At 40.5% G+C, this 21,031-nt stretch overlaps 1 protein-coding gene across 1 annotated transcript; it reads left to right on the top strand.

Moving 5' to 3' along the window:
* Positions 1 to 15,618: 15,618 nt before the first annotated feature.
* AGR2 (anterior gradient 2, protein disulphide isomerase family member) lies at positions 15,619 to 19,753 on the top strand. The gene is made up of 8 exons (XM_052695453.1): positions 15,619 to 15,732; positions 17,277 to 17,414; positions 17,491 to 17,554; positions 17,636 to 17,688; positions 17,953 to 18,026; positions 18,417 to 18,480; positions 18,910 to 18,993; positions 19,432 to 19,753. The coding sequence occupies exons 2-8, from the start codon at positions 17,285 to 17,287 to the stop codon at positions 19,479 to 19,481; spliced, it is 519 nt and encodes a 172-aa protein (XP_052551413.1). The 5' UTR covers positions 15,619 to 15,732; positions 17,277 to 17,284; the 3' UTR covers positions 19,482 to 19,753.
* The last annotated feature ends 1,278 nt before the right edge of the window (positions 19,754 to 21,031 follow it).

Below are 21,031 nucleotides of genomic sequence, written 5' to 3'. Positions count from 1 at the left end.
AAAATTTATCTACAGTTTTACACCTACTTACCAAGACAATTAAAAAAAATTCAAACTCATCTCCTGTATAAGTTCGGCTTTATGGAACCAGAATAAAAAAGATAGAGATTAGCTCATTAAATAGAAAATGTCAGCTTACAAAGTTGAAGTCATAACTAGGTGAGAGTAGATTCTGAATTAGAGTAGAGATTCCTTTCAGATATGAAATGGTGTAAGATAAGAGGTAATTAAAGAATTTTTGCTATCTATTGAAAGCTTTTACTGGAAAGCACAAGTCATCTCAGTCTTCTGTTCAAAGGGCATGTCACCACCTAAGCTGAATATCCTCACCCTAGTTTTAGTGATTCCACTAGATTTAAAGATTTAAAGAATCTGTTCTGTAAGTCTGAGACATTTGGGATGACACTAAGACAATCTGGACATTGGTCTGGCTACTAAGATCTCTTCACATACATATTAAAAGAGCTTAAGTGAATCCAGTATAAAAGCCCACTGTAGATTAAATATATCAAGCAGGCAGGCATATTTTTTCAGCCAATGACAAGAAAGCAGACCTAACCAGTAGACAGTAGACAGCAATCAAATGCATCAAATATATCTGCTAATGTTGTATTGCCTCAGCAGAAAAGATGGCAATAATTGCTTCCCTTAATAAGCAATAAGCTGACAGTTACACCATGAGGAGGTTTTGAGGCAGCCACGTCAACTCCTACAGTATTTCACACTGCCACATTGCTCTACAACACAAATTACAGTACTACATAAAATCAAAGGGAACAGCCAAGCTATGCATGAGCTAAATTTGAAAAAAAAAAGGTTTATCTTCCTACAGATGTGTTTTTTTTCCCTTTTGTCTTGACAAAACCACATTTATCACACAAATTCAACTTTCCATTTCAGCCCGTTCTTTAGATAAGACAGCAAGAGAGACTAGAGGTGTGCAAGATAAATTATTTCATAGCCCATATTATTAAGCCATTATTTTAGTTAATTTACTGCAAAGTATTGGATATTAACAAAAATAAGTGATACATTTCTTCTTTCATTTTATAAAGAGCATTCATATCTCAGCCCTCTTGGTCACTGTAGCCTTTTCTGACTACTAAAACTTTGCATCCTTTCCTAATTTATGAGGAAAAATAAGAAGGTAATAATGTCAAAGTTAAGCTTGAATTTGAGAGACTGCATAGGAACAATGAAGAAGCTACAATGCAGATTTGCTAGGGAGGAGCTTGGAAATTTGGCCTCTTCATTAACAGCATTCAGGGTTTGTTCCCTCTCACATCACCAGACCATGCAACTTCCTCACACAGGCTGGGTGTGCCTGACCTTCTCAGGACCAACACAAAAGGAACTATGGCCACAGCCAAATAAAGCCTCTTGGATTAATTTAACTAGTAAATGAAGCTTAGATGGGCAGTTCTTACTGTCCAGGGGTGCAAATTACAAAGTACTTCCCCAGTTGTTCTCTTTTCAATAGTAAGCTTAACATTACTTCATCACCAAGACAAATATTTTATATTGATAATGAACCAAAGGAATTTTCACAATCATAAAAAAAAAAAAAAAAAAAAAAAGCCATAGAAAATAATATATTCAATCTTAGGTAAGGTTTTTGGTAAGATTCTGAATTTTTAGCTCAAAACATTCTTTTTCTATGTGAAAAGGTGAGCAGCACAAATGGAATAGCAAAGACATGGGCATACATCATTGAGGGTAAACTTCTGATCCTCATAAAGAGTTTCAGTTGTTGCTAAACATTCGTTTGTCACTCTCTGGCTATTATGTTACCAATTCTATTCATCTTTGTTTACCTTCAGAGCCTTCTTTTTGAAGCACCAGTGGGAACACAAGCAAGCCAAACCCCTTCACAATGCAGTTATTCACTTCAGACTGCACTGAGCAATTGCTCAAGGTTACTCATGTCAAATCTGGCTGCAGCTGCTTCTGTGAGGCTTGCAGGAGATAACAGCATCCTTTCCTGCACTGCAGGAAGTTCACACCATGTGTGTGCATGGGTCACCATCCTGACCACATGTTTCTTCCTCCAGCATGCTCCAGTATGGAAGAGACAGAAAGAGCTGTCAGCAATCATCACAACTTCATCAATGATACTATGCACAGCAGGGTTCTGCTCATCCTCCCTTTGTCTCAGGGAATCCACACAGATAGGCAAACCCAGCCCCTTCCCTCTGCAGAAGCAGATACACAGGGGATGCACTGACAATTGCACTCTCCATCCAGGCCAGCTTACACAAAGTAAATCTGTACAGGAGGGATTATTTCCCACACACAATAATTCCACTGAGTGTCCAGCAGGGCCTTACCTTCATCAGTGAACTTGACTTGACCAGATGAGGGACAAAAGCCCTCCTAAATCGTTCCAATGCAAGAGAGCCTGCAAACAATACAGTAAGAGCGACCAAGCATTCAGCAGCATTCCCTGCCATTTTATTTAACAGGATGTGCTGATTCTTGTGTTCCCTTCAAGTCTATAATATTATGGGGTGGAAGAGAAAAGCATCATATTAATCTCAAAGAAGCAGAAAAGTAAAAAATAGCTAGGGTCAGTAGTAAGACACCCCCCAGCCAGAACAGCAGCCATTTCCTTGCACCACTGGCCATGTCATGAACCTTTCACAATGAATGGCCATAGGAGGCCTCGCCACCCACTGAAGATAACACATGTTTTGTTAGCAGGCAGATTCATTCTATTCAGTAGCCCACTTCTCCGGCATGGCTTGTTTGTTTGGAGTAGATTTAACCATAGGTGAGCAGGTATTCACTCTGCTTTGTCATTCTTCCTCAAGGTAGCATCACTGATGGCACTGCTTGTTGCTAGCACTGAAGGTTGGCTGTTGGTAGCAATGAAAATACTCCCAGTTGAATGACATCACTATGCACAAAGAAATCAGCACAGTTGGCAATGCTTTTCAATTTTGCTACAGCCAGCAGCGAAGTTAACAGATATCAAATGTTTGAAATGGCCATGAAGAAAGTTTGTTTCCCATTCCTGAACATTAACTGAAGGAGGCCTACTGTATCACGCTTCAGCAAGACCCCTTGACTTTTCTGTTCAGTCTTCATATGGATAATTACACTCAGATTGATGTTAAAACAAAAAAAATAAAAAGCAGATCCAGCAGACAGATGCAGTAATTTGAAACTCTTAGGGTAGGTGTTAATGATACACGTGGATTTGCATTGGTTAGAAACAGGAAAGGGAACAGGAAAAGGAGTTAAAGAGATTTCGCACAGCGCTGAAATTTAGAGTAAGTCATTTAAATCTAAGCCTATAAATAACTGCTTAATGCAAAAGGAAGTTCTCTGAAACTTAAATTAGTAGCGGCTTGAGAAACAGAAACCTTCATAGATACATAGAAAGGCTATACATTAGCCCTGAAACTGTATTTGAAAACATTAAGATGATAAGAAATAGAGAGGCAATTATTCTAACACAAAATCACTCTTCTGGTAGAAGTGTTTTGAAAGGGGCTTGCACAGCAGGAGTTCTAAACTGATTTGCTATCAATTTAACAAAACACACTGCAAACAGAACAAAATTTGCAGCAGACATATTATTTGACCTAGGTCACTTCCTGATTAGATATATATAGACTGGAAGGAGACTGGTCATTAAACCAAGCTGAAACATAAGCCAAGCTACAGCTTAAACTGAGAAACTCTATCCAATTAACTTTTCAAGAGAGCTAAAATGAGGAATTAAGAGGAAGGTGGTTCCAGGACACTTCTGCAGCACATCCTGTATCAGAATGCATAAACACATAGATGCTCCATCACTTGCATAAATTAACATCCGCATTCCATGCCACAAGAAGAGCTTTTCAAAGGTTGTTGCTATCTTCACTATCCGGAAAAATTAAAAACAGTAAGGAATTAAAATATGTGAGGTAAGTAATAAGAAGTTTGCCTTGCCACATCATCTTAAAACTAAGACCTGTAATCATACATATATTGTCATGCCCTCACGTCATTCAGGGCGTGGGACAAAATCTCACCCTTGGCTGGTGCCTCAGCTCTGTTACAAAAATTGGCCAGGAACCAGGGCAGAACTGAGCATTTACACGACCCACAGGCACACCTCTGCTGGCTTAACCTTAACACCACCTCTAGCAGAAGTGAAACTCTTCTTGTAGCCTGAAGGGGTATCCAGAAATATAACAAAGCTCATCCAAGAATAAAGAGTATGTTCTCCAGTGACTCAGCAGAAGTGATGGATGATGCAGATAGGCATGAAAGCACCTGGCTATGAAATTAACAGACCATCTGTAATTAAGGATCTGATGCACTCCACCTGTCAAAAAGACAGTATGAACTCTGCTATCTCCCATCCTACCCTCAATGTTAAACAGGCTGATTTTATCCCTTCAGAGATTAAAATATCTCCTGGTATCATATCATGTAAGCTAAGATTTCTAACTCCAAGGGTGAAGCTTTACCAAACATTTACGTGTCTGTGTTGTAACCTGCTGATACCCCCAGCATGCACTGCAGTGTGCACATACAACATCACTCTGCTCTGGCAACAGGTAAAACAATCCTGCGTACACTCACTAACAGTAAGAACCAGCTGTAGAACTGGTTTGTGGACCCAAGTACCAAGTCCAAAATTTCTCAAGGATCCCTGATGTTTTGTTCTGGAGTTCCAGTTGGAACGAATCAAAGGTTCAAAAAATACACATCTTTTGCTCTGATATCATCAAAAACCTTGCTGCACTTGGAGGAGCACTAAAATTCAATTTTACTCTAGGCAAAGCTCTGTTGTCCTATTTTCTACCAAGAGCAGAAGGCTCCTATGAAGAAGTACTTCTACCATTTCATCTGTTGTGTCATGTTTTCGCCCACCACCTTCTTATGACTTATTTCATCTAGCTGATCTCCCACCAGACTACCTACCTAGTTGAATCCTTTGTAAAGCACTGACTTTGTGAATGATTCACTGCCTTCACTCAAAGCATTCTTCACGCTTCCAGATCTTAACAGATCTCCAGGAGTTAGAGACAGCACAGGCAATGCTCTGCAACACAATTTCATATGGGGAAGGTAAACCCAAACGATTTTCTAGATAATTTTGATTTCTTTTGTGTGAGAAATTTTGAAAAAACTCCATTCCCAAACAGATATTTTTTTTTTCAAAATGACAGCTTGACAAGCAAAAATCCTATCTTTTGATCTGTACCTCAAATATTGGGCACAAATAACATTTTCCAAAACATTGTATTTATATTACTGTAAAGTTCTTGTGTTTCAGAGTAGCTCTACTGCAAAGTAGCCTGTAGGGAAACTTCATTAAGATTTTTTTATACTAGTAGTTGTAAACGCATTTGTTGACAGCAAACAATTCTCTGGATTGTCAGTTTGTCCATTCCAAAGGGTTGAGTAAGCCACAGCTTCGCAAAAGTTTGAATGAAATGAAAAATGAATGAATGGCAGTGCCCTAAATCTGATTCCACTGTTATTTGGAGATATGCATGGTGCAGAAGCTGTGAACAGGCAGCTGTGTTGGCAGAGAGGGAGCACCTTCACTAACACAAGGAAATAGTGCTATTATTAGAGCCCCCAAATACACACTGAGTTTTCAAAATATCAGCATTGGTGCCTACAGCTAATGAGGAAAGCTAGGTCTTTCATAAGAGATTTTGACATTGACTTAGCATGAAGTAGAGAATAATGCAATCTTAAAATGTGAAGAAAGATACAGCAACACTAAAATAGGTGGAGCTTTTATTTGCATTTAGTGCTATACCCAATTCAAATCTTGTTAGTAAAACTCCAGCCACATTCTTTGGATAACTCAGCCGCGAGCTACTGTTTAACTAGCACAATAAACCCAGCATTAACTTGAAGTCATCTAAGATTTGCTACTGAGAACTGCATGAGGATGGTTGGCCAATATGTTCAGAATGCAATACCATCCTTCATAAATACACACAAATAGAAAATAGTAACATCCTTCATGAACAGAAATGGATCTTTCATTCATCTCTCATAATACTTAAATCTCATTACTACTACCAGCCACAGCTGCTCTCTCTAGCCTTCCCTAATAAAACTAAAAGCAGGAAGTGTATTTTGATTATTAATTAAACAAAGCCACTCCCAAATTGCTATGGTGCTACAGAGCAGAGAGCCAACACCCAGAGCTCTGCTGTGCCAGATTCCTGCTCACAAGCCCTGCAGGTCATTGTAGGCTAGATTCACCAGGTAGAAGTCAGTGAAACAGAAAACTGGAGTAGCATTTTCACGTGCTTGACTAGGTGGATTTACAGAATTCAGTTTCTGCCATGATGCATCGTCAAAATGTTCCACCAAGGAAAGTTTCTATATAAAGCAGCTGTAAAAGAAGGTGAATTATTTTATTAGACCTGTGGATGCCCTCAGGAAAAGCAAGAGTTGTTCAGTTTGAGACTGACTTGGCATTGGTTTACCTGTACGTTTTTAGGCTCAGAGATCCCTAACAGACCATCACAGTAGGATTCCTTTATAAAAAGGAATTGATACGTGGTCAATAACAAAAGTTGGTTTTAACATCATAATTTTTAGAGATTACATTAAGATAGATTGAAGAGAGTTGCATACAGAAGCTAGAATTTAAGTATATTCCAAGGCACGTGCTAGTTATTTGGAAAAGATTTATTAAATTAAATCATTTTTTCTTATTTACCAGAATAAAAGGAACTAAAGAGCCTGTGAATAGCTAGGCCTTTACTTTGTTAAGTGTATGCACGTGTGGGAATTGGTCCTGATGAGTTATCTGAGCACCCCACAGCATATGTAACACAAAACATTTTCACTGCACAGGCGCTAGCACATACACATACACTCTCAGAAATTCTTACAGCCTGCAAGAAAATAGTTAAAAGGTACAGCTGTTTGCTTTATGTTCCTAATGGGCTGGTTTTCTTTCAAAATCAACTGGCTCGCTTCAGAGAGACAGTTGGAAAATTGCTATTGTTACAGTGCATTAGCACCTAAGTTTCATGGGCAGAACAGTGATAATCATCAGGAGGATGGTGTCCTAGTTCAAGACGTTGCTTCCTGCTGCACACTAGGCTCTTAGGCTTTTCAGATGATTCTACTTTAAATAACTTTCTTATTACTAGTATTATTTACTTCTGGTGCTCGGCCAATAAGAGCAGAAAGTGGGACTGCTCCCTGCACAGATGCTGATACATTGCACACAGCAACCAGGAAGTTCACAGAGAAGTACAGGTGCTACAATCCTATTGGTCGATAGAAAGAAGAAACCTGACTGGAATGAACTGTTGTTTAACAAAACAACAGTGAAGGCATTAGCTGGACACACAGTCTTAACAGACTGTCATCTTCTATATAAAGAAGAGAAGAGGAAGGTTTTATAGAACACACCAGAGGCTGTGACTCCTAGCCATAGGCACAGCCTCTCATGTACACAGGGATGGCATTTGCAACACCCAAGCGTTCACATCAAGCTCATCTAAAGCTGTAAGTTATTTTGGGCTCCTGGGTGACATCTTTGTGTCTATTTTAAAACAGAACATGTAAGGAGCTAGAACAGGTGGTGGAGCCCACCAACTGTATGCAGGTTATTTGATAATCACAGAAGAAAAGTGAAAGCTATATCTGTCCTATAAGCTTCTAATGAAAACAACTAATATTCACCAATTTTGGCTTACAGATGAGAGAACTGACAAACACAGACACACCAGCATGCTGAGAGCAAACAAGAGTAGCCCATTACAGGCCTCCGTGCCTGTGGTCTGTTGGCAGAAGCACATGGTACTCATGTTGTTGTGCATTGTTGAAGAGTGTACCCTCTACTCTCTGGGACAACTGACATCATGTCCTAGAGTCAGCCATTCAATGCCTTCAGTTTGTTTGAAGTTTTTGTTTTTAGCAAGATATTCAGCACTCTCAATCAGTAAAGGGAGCAACAGTCTGCATTAAATGAGTATCTTGTATCCCAGCCCTGCTAGCCAATCCATCAAACCAGCACCACACTAAGCAAAGACCAATCAACCACTGACAGGTACATCCCCCACGCTGCTGATTTCCACACCCCCACCACGGCAGGAAGCAGGCTACAGGTTATTTCCACTGGTGCCACCTGTGGAGCACAGCAGGAAGCCGGTACCAGCCAGCCCCTGCTTGTTTGCTCTGAAGCTCCAGCAGCTGCACAGCGTGCAGCAGGAGAGCAGGAATTGAAGTCCCAGCCTGCCGCTGTTCCGAAAGGGCTCTTGCATTCTACTCTAATTCAAGTAGGATAGCTACATGCTTTTCACCAGAAAACGACAATGGCACCATATTTCATCTTTTCTATTCAGACAGGTTAAAAGCACAAGTGGACCAAATCAGGCCATCTACAGTACGCACTGTTTTACATACACATAGCTCCTCGTGAGTCTTTAAATGCTCTGCTTTCAGATCATGCTCCCTTCTCCATCTTTTCCACTCAATTTCACTTGTGGTGTGACCACCTGTGACTTGATCCTGTCTCTTATGGAATCTCTCAATGGTGCAGCTGGATACAGGAAAGAGGTGGATGGAGAAGACCACATTGCTTAAGCTCACTTCTATTTTAGCCACTCAGTTGAAGGTATGAAAGCATTCAAACATGAAGATAGAGCCTCATGAGACCAGCTGGAATGGGGCAGCAGGAGTGTGGTAACACCCATTCTCCTATCAGTTCCCTGTGACTGATACTGCTTGTTTAGTGTCACCACCTGAGGGAGTGTGCTTGCCATTTCCAGGCAAAAACATTTAAACAAGACTTTAAGTACACGTATCCTTAAGTCATTCTAATTGGCTTAATTAGCCAGCTAAATATTCTGATAGGGATCATATAGCAGCATTTCTTTAATATATGACCCACACAGTAGTGAAACATGAGGATCTCTTGTGTAAAATTGAATAACTAGTCATTGCTGTTCCAGCAATAGCATCCTAATCTGTGACTGCACTATGGCATTCTTCTATTAATTTAGCTTTTATGTGGCAATAGGTTTGCAGTAGCTGAAAGTAGAATATGTCCAGGTTCAATTAGAAGTTCTATTCAATTAGAAGTACTATTTAACCTTTCTCTCATACATGTTACATACAATTATAAAAATCACATAATTTTTTTATTTGAAAGGAATCTCTGGGAATCCTGGGAATACCCCAATTCCACCTGATCAAAGCCAGATCAGGCCATATCTGGTTGAGTTTTAGACTGATCCTCCAGCCCAAGGTTGGAGACTCCACAACCTCTGTGGTTATCTGTTCTATTGTCTAATCATCTTAATAGTAAAATTAACAAACAAACAGATTTCTCTTACATTTGTATTGAAGTTCCTAAATTTCAATTGGGCCCATTTCCTCTTAATCTGTCATTTGAAAGAGCCAGATTCTTCTCAATCATCTTTACTTCTACCCATCAACATTGATTAATAAGAGACCTCTGAGCCTCCTCTTCTATAGGTTGAAAAGTTCCAGCTTATTCACCACATTTAAGGCCATTTTCTAGATTTCCTGCAGTATGTCCATATCTCTGCTGCAGCATGGAGCATGACAGAGCTCTAGGTGTGGCCTCATCTTCCTCAACATGCTGGCAATGCTCTGCCTAACACAGCTGTTGGCAGCCCTTGCTGCAAGGGCCTGATGCTGTCCAACTTTTGCCCACGAAGAACTCAAAGTCATTTTTGGCAAAGCTGCTCTCCAGCTGGTTAAAATCCCCAGGTGCAGGACATTACAGTGCTCCATGTTGAACTTAATGAAGCTCCCATCAGCCCATTTCTCCAACCTGCAAATGTTCCTCTGCAGGGTAGCACAACCATCTGGTCTATCAATCACTCCCAGCTTTATATCACCTGCAGACTTGTTAAGGTTCATTTTTTCCATCCATTAATGAAGATGTTAAATTACATTAGGTATTGACCTCTCAGGTACACCATCAGCAACAGGCCTAAAGGTGGACTTTGTGATGATCACAGACCGTTAAGACAGCCAGTTCAGCCAGGTTCCGGTCCACATCACTCTCTTCTCAGTCCTTATTTTATCACTTTTACTGTGGGGATGTTTGCAGACATATCCTACATCTCTCACCCAAGTTAACCGCATTCTGATGTTTCTGACTGAGGGAATGGCTCAAACTTCCCTCATGACTGATGATCTTTGAGAAACCATCACTGATCCTGCTTTTGTGCCAGCATACTGCACGAATTCTCCTTCCTTAGCAAAAACACGTGGTAATAACACTGGTAAAGTGTGCTAGCAGATTACTGGCAATAAAAAGCTACTCTGCAAAGGAACAGAGAAGACGACTCTTTTCCCTGTGACCCACTTAATGGCAGTTAGGCAGGAAGAGTAGTGAAAATCCGGGGGGGGAGGAAGATATTCATACAATCAGAGAATGCAAAAAAGGAGAAGAATTCTGTCTTTGGTGTTGTTGGGATTTGTAGCTCTACAAGGATTTCTAAGGATTTTTTTAAAGACCTTTTTAAAATGTAAGAAGTGTATGTCCTTAATGTTCCTGCTGTATTGGCAAATGTGAGCGTTTAGAAAACAGCATGGATATATAGGTAACTTTTAGTATATATTTAGGTGAGGGAAAAAAAAAAAAAGTTTGAAGCATTGTGCAACTTTTCTCAATGAGAAGCCAAACCAGTGGTCTATGACATGTCATTAAGATACTGTATAAAGAAAGTATATTATGTCAATATTTGATACTGTAGCAAGAAGCCTTCAGAAGCAATAGGAACTGCCTAGTAGCACGAGCCAGATGGAACTGACTGCTTGCAAGGTTCACGTTATAAACTGTTAAACTGTTGAAAGTCAGACACAAGTTGAAGATCCTGTTTCCAATCCCCTCCCTCTGTACGATCACTGAATAATGATAAGATCCAAACTCATTGAGCCAGCTCTTGGAAATCTGACAGCAAAGCTGTCCTCCCACCTCTCTGGATAACCTGTGCCACTGCTACACAGTCCTTCTCATGAAGATGATCTTTCTGATGTCCACTATGAATCTCCCAAGCCACAGTTCATACACTGCTTTATCATCCACTGCTACCTGCTGAACCTCTTTGTTTTAAGGAGTCCCTTAAAACAAAGCAATCCAAGTCATTCATTGCAACTTCACATTCTGTGTTAGATGCACAAGCCAAGGCAATGTCAAAAGTTTGGCAGAAGACAGAGGCTGCTGTGGACCACGTCATGCCAGCCACCGTTGCCAACACCACTACAGCCTGCAGAGCTTGGAGAAAACAACCAGCAGCACCAACAACAGAGAGGAACTGTGCTCCATTGCAGAGAGGATGCTGATTAGGATATTAGCTTGATCACAAAAGTAATATTTAATCATGTGAGATTAGCATGCAAGTAGTAGTGAGGCTGAAAATTGTGTCCTTACATCAGCAGGATCAGCTGAAGTTTCACTACTGGCACACAGCACTCTGGAGCAGACAAATTTATGAATCAGTGTGGACATACATTAAAAAAAAAAAAAAGTAAATGAGGAGGGAAAGCTTCATTTAAGAATAGAGCAATTCCTCTCCCTTGCTACTTGGGGACCAATTCTGGGAGTCAGAGCCAGCACCATGTGTTTCTTATTGCACCTGGCCACCTGTCAGGCACTGATAGAAATGCAGAGCACACACTGGTACAGGGTTGCATTCGTTGCAAGAAACACTTATTTTTTTTCAGTTAATTTATAGATGGGTTTGGCACCTGAAGTGTTCCAGAGGAAAAAAAATACAGAAACTGTTATCAATGCACAGAGCACTGGTACTTACTAGAAGTCAAAAGATCTCCTGATCTTTGAAGTAAACCACTAGGAAAACTGAATGCTCTATGTCTGGGTTACAAATAACCAAACAAATTCAAAATAAGGGCACTGAATACAAGGTGGCAAACAGCAATCACAGTAAGGGGGCAGCTCCAGCTACTTTCCTTGTAACAGAGCTTATCAGTGAATGAGCAGGGAAGGCAGGTTTTAAAAACAATTTCGACTACCAGAAAAACATTAATTAAAAACCCTCCATGTGATATCAGGTGCAAAATTAAGCTGTTCAATACCCCAAAGTCCCCCCTCCATCCACATGCATTACAGTATAGTAAAAGTAGAAAACTGTTGGCTTACAGATTCAAGCAATTCTGGAAAACCAAACATCAGTTACTCAGACTGAAATCATTGGCTTTAAACTCCAAGCACAGAATTTATTTTTTGTTTTAAACAAAGCTAATTATTCAAACTACCTAAAACGCATTTACTTAAAACCAAGTATGGGAATTTAGGCATGAAGCCTTCTCAGTTATAATTAACTAGCCCAGCTAAGAAGACTAGATAAACAGTCTCCAATAGGCTGAGGTACCTCCTCATCACAATCCCTTCTGGCAAAGAACCCTTCCTCATCCTTCACTGAATATCTCATTTCAGAGTCAAATCCAAGAGTTTCTCTTACTAAATACAAGGTGAACAATTAAGTTCCACGTATGCTGAAAATCTTGAGCCTCTCTGGTCACAGACCTTGATAGCTTCCTTACTGTTGTGAGAAAGGGCACTGAACAATATCAGAGCAGGTGTATTTGCTATGGCTGTTCAAACCACATATGGATTTTAACACATCATTCATCAATGCCTTCCAGATATTCCAATATTTCACAGTTCAAAACAGAGTAAAAATGTAAGAATTGGTTATATGATAAATCCTCATCTTCATCCAAGGTTATGTTGAAGATGGCTTATTCCAGACTACTGATTTATACCAAGTGAGGCTTACTTGTATTATAAACTTGCACATGCAAATGAGCAAAAATGTCATCAAAATTCTTGCAGAATGATATTTGGTTTTGAAAGCAGTGATCAAAAGACCAGGCACTTATAAGAACACAGTATCTTAAATTCTAATCATTTCTTCTGCTATCCAATTTTATAAGTATTACTAATAAACAATAAGCACTCCAAGATAATAAAGTAATTCATTCAGAGGTGTTAGAGCTTTTAAAACGTAGGGTTAAAGGTTTTCCAGAAAAACTATAAGGCAAATTTCATTCAAGTAGTTTTCAAGTGAAATATGTATATATGCTATTCAGTTAATGTGGTGAAATATATACACACACACACACTATTGAATTAATTTGGTTGAAGCAGTGGCAAAAGAAGTTTGACCAGTTCTGAAATCAATGTATTCTACTTTCAGTCACTGTGTCTAACAACGTGCCACTGCTCTGGCAGCAATGGAAGCTCACTGATTCCTGGATACACCATTCTCTGGCTTCAACTCGGAGCATTTCTAGTTTGTTACTGTCATTTCATTCTCTGCTTACATTCCTCCTGTGTAAAGCATCTGCTTTTATTCTGAGCGATAGATCATGACTTGAAAGCGTGTATTTTTCATGAAATTAGGAAAAACAGCTGAACCAAATTCCCTGTGCTTCTGTGTGAAGTCTAAAGCTTATTGCAGAACATAAGTAAAAAAAAAAAATCAGCTATATAAAATGACATTAAAAGGACTATAAAACCAGTGCTGAGTGTGATGATTTCTATGTCACATGACGAGCAAGGTAACCTACAGACCAGAGGAATTAAAACCAAATGAAAAATCCATTTACTAGCTTTGTAAAGCTGCTAAACATCAGCAGTATTGGGGTCTTCATAGCAAAAGAGGAAAACCTTCGGGGCCTTCTAGGCCTGCTTTGTTTCAAGTTCTGCTGGAATATTTAGGGTAGGACTTGGTTACCAACACACATTAAGCAGCCTGGCGTGCCTCAGTCCCAGGCAGAGAGCTGTGGAGAAGGATGAGGACCCCTCTCTCTTTATTAACTCAGCACGAGGCTGGTTTAGAGATATGTTTAACCAACTCCTTTGAGACCACAATGCTTGAGATGACAGTACAAGCCATAACCATGTTTGAATGACTGAACTTCCAGTAGGCAGATCCTCTTAAAAATCAGCATAAAGATATTTAAAAGCAGGCAAAAGTGCATCTTCTGAAAATGGAAGAAAGCAAAGTAGAAAAAGTAGAAAAAGTAGAAATTCACCTAAGGCTGGAGCCAAGGCGTGCATATGCATTCAGTCTTGAGAATGCAGTTTCAGGCAGCATTCATTTTTACTCCAAGGGCATGAGTAGAAGCCTACCTGCTCATTAGCTTACTTAACCAGGGAATAACAAGAACTTCTGTTACAAGCTTAAAACTGCCAGATGGTACCAGGTGCAGCCCGAGACAGCAGTCAGTAACAGTGCACTAGGTTCTGATTGTCTAAGACCAAGATTTCTGACACGAGTATCCAATCTTTGACTCTTATATGTGCACTGAGATTAAGGATGTAACCTGTCTGTCCAAAGCAAGTACTCACACATCCACAAGTGGACCCCATAAAATTATTTTAATGAGTGTTTTAGAAGAAATTGCATCGATGTGCTTTGGATACATGACATTGAAGCTAACAGAATACATCTCCAGTTCTTCAGACAGAAGGACTAGAGCAGAAACATGAACTCATATGCTCTCTTTCTCATTTTATTCCTTGACAGACTATAGATGACATAAACCATAGAAAAACAGACATGGCAGTGACTGACCTCCCTGAGAATTGGATTTTACCCTTTTCATATGTCAAGCACCTAAGCAAAGCATGGTGCTGCTGTACACGTGAAAGCAAAAGCAGCTGCTTCCTTGCTTGAGTTCAACATCTCACTTCTCACCCCATTTTCCCAATCACTCCTTACAAAAGATTTTTTTTTTTTTTAAGTGATCCAAAGCACTATTTTCTCTTAAGTATATTTGAAAAACATGCATGTCCTGAACAGCCATCAGAGGAACACTGTAGGTCTCAGAGAATAAACCCACGTATTGGATGGATTTTGCTCATCCAGCTAAGTAACACTCAGCCCTCACTGTAAACCTGCAGTTTCAATTACACTAGAACACAAGAGGCCTGCACCTAGAACACATTTTTGTTTCAGCCACTTGTGCCAAAGACCCTCTTGCTGTGCTGAGGAAGGATTAGGGTAGGCCCTGTAGCACCAAGATGGACATATGGGAGAGAGCTGCCTCGTTGTATGAGAGCCTGAAATCTAAAAGGGCTGGTTTTCATGGTGTATAAGTGTCCACACAACTGATTAAACTTGGAACTTGATTTAAACTCTTATTTAAGCCTCAGCTTATAAGCACAGTTCCTATAGCTACAAAATACCTTCCCGCCAAGAGCTTTATAACCATTCCCTTACATTTCATTAAGCTTTTATTGTGTGGTGTTATTTGTACATGTATACATACATGTATAATGTGCACAGTTAATTACCTAATTAGCTTCTGGAGCTCTGAGTCACCAATTTAACTTTTTCAGAGGAATAAGGGAACGGTGACCCATGTGCGTTTTCCAGCCAATCAAAAAAAGACAAATCACTCCTCAGGCAAATCAGGAGTCTCAACTTAAGCTTACCTGGACTTGGATCTTTGCCAGCATTTTTAAATCACTTTCTTAAATGTTCTAAAAAGCCCAGAAACATCTTTGAGCTTTACAGTCGGTGCACAGCAGGAAACTCTGGTATTAATTCATAACGAAATTAACCCTGAATGCTTTGGTATGGGAAAGATTGGCAAGTGTAGCTCTTTGGGAATAGTATTCAAATTCAAAGCTCATGGGTGGAGACAGGGAGTGCAAAGGTGCATAAATAGGCAGGAGGGAGGGTGCTCTCACTGTGACCAGGAACACCTTCACACCCCGACAGGCACCTGGCTGAGCACACGGTAAGTCAGCGCTCACTTTTCTGAACTGCCTGTGTAACACTGGGCTAACTGGGGCTGCAGCGACGGGAGGGAGAGGCAGCAGAGTGGGCACAGCACAGCTACTAGCCATAAGGACACACAGATATGTTGTGTTTACAAGTTACAAGACGCAGGAGAGAAGGGGCTTTACAGGGCAAAAAGCTAAGCAGAATTGCACACAGCCTTCCAAAGGGAAGCTTTCAAAGGGGAAGTTTAATATTTCTGCCTTGGCTTTCTGCACCAGTAACAGCGTAAACTTTGCCTGGTCTTTGACTTCCTTGTCATACAATACCTTTTTTTTTTTTTTTTTTTTCTCCTTTCAGTAAGCATTACTTCCTCTACAAAGCTACAGCTAAAACAACTCAAGGCAGCCATGAAAATCCATTATATTTAATGTAAATTTACTCAGTTTTCTTCCTTGTGAAGGAAACTTTCCTTGGGACAGGTATTCTCCTGCAAAATCCTATTTCTTGCTCTTGAAATCCATTCTGTGGATGCTTAGAGGTCTATTGGACACCCAGCAGTTAAGGACATTGTATCACTGATGTGGATTCAGCTAATACCTCCTTCTGCAGTTCTTACCCAGAGAAAAGACTCTATTTTCCCAGACTTCCCATTTTCATTGTCTGAATTTTAAAAGATGCTTGTTTAAATTTTTGCATGAATGTTTTGAATTTTCTGTATTGATTTTGGAATTCCTTACGTCTTTCTACAGTATCCAATATACTGGTATTTCAGTTTTAGGAATAAGTTTAATGAGAAAACATAAGGTCATGCTAAAGCGTTTTCCCCCTTCAAAGCATCCCAGCTGAAATGCTGAGGAGCTTCCATCAGTCATGCCTCGTCTCCACCCCCATGTCTCAGACAGGTGCAGGGCAAGCAATCTGCTTTGTGCTGCTTATAATGGCAAAATGCACTTTAGTTCTTACTGTTCCCCACTCATTCTATTATAGACTCTACTGCTTTTCAGGATTAGGTGATGCTAATTAGAAGAGACAGGACAGTCTACAGTTTCAACAGCAGCATTAGGCTGTGTTTATGCTAATGGATCACTATTAAACTCAGCTTAGACTTCTACATCTCATCTGAGTTGCTCTTGCTGCAGAAGGAATGAAGAGCCAACATGAGTTAATTTGTCAACACCCATGCTGTTAAACTGCCCAGTTACTTTATCAGTTGGAGATCCAGAGTGAAATAGGAGTTCATTAGGACTTGAGAGCACTTTTGAAATAGACAAAACTGTTGTTTCACTGAGCAAACTCAGTGAAATATATGAAAAAGGAACAGAGAGAAAAACTTAACACAGGTGCACTTTAAGAGGACCACAGGTCAATGGCACAAACAGCAGAAAGCAGCCAAATCCTTCATGACTCCTTGCAGAGCAAACCTCTCCCTTCCCTTACACTCCCTGGAGCAGTTGGCTGACTCACCCAGCTGCATACCTGACCACGGCAGCGCCTCCGGCTGCACCTCAGAACCAGCAGCAGGGAGGCAAGGAAAAATGAAGGCTCTCTTCCTCATCCCAGGAGCAGCCATGGAGAAGAGCTACGCATCCGTGTTCCTGCTGCTCATGGCCATCTCCTGTGTTCTGGCGAAAGATATAGGCAAGAAGGAGACGAAGGAGACTAGCACTAAACCAAAACTGCCTCAAACACTCTCCAGAGGTAAAAACACATAGATACTACAGACCGTACTTGTGTGTATGTGAGTTTTTCCTACTCTCTCCTTTCCCCTGGGCAGGCTGGGGGGACCAGCTCATCTGGACGCAGACGTACGAGGAAGCCCTCTTCCGCGCCAAGAACAGGTAGGGCGCCCCCGCGCTACGGCGCCCCCTACCGGCTGCCCCGCGACCGCCCCGCTAACCGGGCTCTTTCCTCTCCCCCAGCAATAAGCCACTGATGATTATCCACCACCTGGATGACTGCCCACACAGCCAAGGTAAGATTTCGGCACGGGAAAAAAAAAAAAAAAAAAAAAAAAAAAAAAGCTTTGTACCACCACACTCACTCTTTACCACAGAATAAAACAGAGTTAATCGTCTGTCAGTGCAATGGACGTAAAAATGTTATTTGCTCTAACTGTAAACCACATGTTCTCACATTCATTCTATCACTTTGAGTTTTCTTCTCTAGGGCAATATTACCGGTCTTAAAATAAATAAATAAATAAATAAATTATCATTCCTCATTGCTTTCACTCTAGCACTCAAGAAGGTCTTTGCTGAACATAAGGAAATACAGAAATTGGCTGAAAAATTCATTCTCCTGAACCTTGTGGTAAGTGTCCCTTTCACACTTCAGGTGAAAGCAATAAAGTTTTATTTTTGATTATGGCTCTTCTAGCTCTAAGTAGGCTCTTTTACAGCTGGGATTGGCTAGGAAAAATGTTCAGTGCTGGGGCATAATAGATTTCATAACAAAGCTCTTTCAACTTCAGCTTCCATAACCACTAAATATGAAGGAATTTAAATTTTAATGTAATACTGTCATTAACTGTTATCATCAATTCTCAGCTCTAGCAGTTTAAAGACTGTATCCTAGGCAGCAGATTTCTGAAATTGTTAATGTACTGCTTAACCTGCATTATGCTGAGCATAAAGAAGAAAACGTCCATGTTACATTGCTGTCTTGCAATCTTGACCTGGAATCTCATTTGCTTTCTTCCAGTACGAAACCACAGACAAGAACCTTGCACCTGATGGCCAGTACGTCCCTCGGATTTTGTTCATTGGTGAGTACCTCTCATAATGACAGCCCCCCTGTATTCAGGTACACATATTACCAACACATCCTTATAAGCCTAGGTCACAAGGATCATTTTCAGTAGACCACAGCAACTGCCATCTTATTCCTTCCTTGATTCCTTCTTAAGATCTGTAGGCTGAAAACAGTCTCAGCTTATGGAGTTAACTCATGCACTATGCAGTGACATGGGTCTAAGGCTGATAAATACAGATCAGAACCAAACTTCCTAACAAAACTGCAAACAAAATGTTCAACACAGAAGTTCAGTTACATCATAGAATGAAGGTGAGTTGGTTGTTAGTGGAAGCAGACTTGCTTTGCAGGAAAACTTAGGAAGCAAGCAGAAGTGCAGGAAGATTTCTTCTGCTTCAAGGTTACTCTTGTGCTCTGCAACTTTTCTCCTCCTCTTTTCCAGATCCTTCCCTGACTGTGAGAGCTGATATTACTGGAAGATACTCAAACCGTCTCTATGCGTATGAGCCCTCTGACATTTCCCTGTGTAAGTTACGTGTTCTCAAAGCAGTCACATCTTTTCCTGGATAGCACCAGGCATTACTACCCATGTGCACCTAGTGCTTGCTGAAGGACCATTATCTGCCAGTAGGGGTAGGTTTGGGAAGGGTGTAACTGCACAACTTACTGCGTCAGTTTGCCCTCTTATATGCTTGGCTTTACAAGTACTTTGAGGACAAGTGCAGGTGGCTCAAGTTCAGAAAAATATAGATCTGTTTTTATACTCAGTTTATGAGGTGTTAAACCATTATAAAGCCCTACATCTCCAGGTTACCGGAATTCGTAAGATGCATAGTGCATCAGATTCATTATAGCTGTTGGCTTTTGAACACAGCTTTAATAATAATGACATTTCTTTACAGTAACTGGTCACTGGCAAATGAAGTTGCAACAAAAATAACATGCATGAATATTTCATTTCTAGTGTATTCAAATATGCAGAAAGCACTGAAGCTGCTGAAGACTGAGCTGTAAAGCGAAGGAGGATGCCCTGAAAGACCACTAAGTCTGGTTTTCACATCTTCTCCACTCATTCACACTGCTGAAGAGACTATTTAGTGATATTTAGTAATGTATAGTGCTGGTTTATGAACATAAACACTAGTTTTATGTTAGCACTTCTGTACAGGGCAGCGTTTTTAAAAGCTGGAGGCTTTTAATTTAAGACATACAGAGGAACACTGTATGACCCAATTGTACAAATGATTTTTTTTTAATAAATCCATTTCAAGTGTTTACATACAAAATGTTGCTGTGTTTTTTATTCCTCCCTATTATCTATCACTAGTGGAGTAAAATCAGCTTTACTTACTCCCACAGCTTGTTACATTCTATCCAAGCAGCTTTTGTTTGCAGTTTTAGCAGCTGGTAAAGCTCCATTCCTCAGCAGGCTTTCTCTTCATTCATTTTCTTGTAACAGGACCCTATGCCCAGCTCTCATTACCAGTCCTTTCATTATAGCTAGATAAGAAGTGCAGACCTTTCTATGCTTACAGTTAATTGTGTGGTAACGTGCCTAATGCCTGAGCCTTTAAGAAGAGGAACACGTTCTCAAACATTCTCAAAACGTTTTCAATCATCTGAGATAAGAGGATGTGATCATTTAGGTGTGGTATTGTTTTTAAAACTGGCTGCATCTGAAGTGATTGGAGGATCATCATTTCTACATAAAGCTCTTTTTAAAAAGAAGGTTAAAACTGCTTCTCTTAGATCTTGGATCACACTGGAGTTCAGTAAAGCCTTGAGACTAATAATGAGAACTTACATTTGGTGTGCACAGTTAGCTTTCAGATCGCTTGAGTTTGCTTATTTAGAAACCCAAAACGAACAGCAGATCTAAACAAATAAATCCTGCCGTTAATGCTGTGCAAGTTGGTACCACCCGAAGGCTCAGGCCTCCACTAAATTGAAATTATTTACAGAGGCTCCAATCCAAGTTACTTAAAATAAAACTCAATCTCTTCAGAAAATCTGGGAAATTATTTCTGACGCGTATGTGCTCAATAACTTGAAGCACACAGGATGAAGAGGGTTTCCTGCACGTGGGATTTCTGCAGGTCCTCCAGGCCTTTCCGCTAGGCCTATTTAAAGACTTGTTGAAGTGTCTAAGCGTTATGACGTAATGTGATGGAAAGTACAGCGACTGTAGCAAGTTGGCACAACCCCAGGATACAGCAAATGAGAACAAGCCCCAGCGCAAGCAGCCACAGAAGCAAAGGGAGAGAAAGCACTCACCATTAGCAGGCCGCTGGCAGGCAGGAATCTCCAGAGCAGGCACCCTCACCTCCTCTGCCAACCCTCACATGAGGTCTGAGAAGGGGCGGATCCTGGAAAGCATTGCATGCACCTGAGCTCCTCTGGGAGGAGGGCCTCTGGGTTGGCCCTGCCTTCACACCAGGTGCTCAATCACTGGTTCAAGCTGTGACTGAGCATTTCTGCTACACTAAGGAACAATTTAGAATTGTTTGGTTTTGTTTTGAGGCAGTTATTAATCTGTGGACATCTTAAAGAAGAAGACGGATTTC

Source organism: Tympanuchus pallidicinctus, unplaced genomic scaffold, assembly GCF_026119805.1.
Source record: "Tympanuchus pallidicinctus isolate F22 unplaced genomic scaffold, pur_lepc_1.0 scaffold3, whole genome shotgun sequence".
NCBI classification, from domain to species: domain Eukaryota; kingdom Metazoa; phylum Chordata; class Aves; order Galliformes; family Phasianidae; genus Tympanuchus; species Tympanuchus pallidicinctus.
This window is presented reverse-complemented; position numbering and strand designations above follow the sequence as displayed.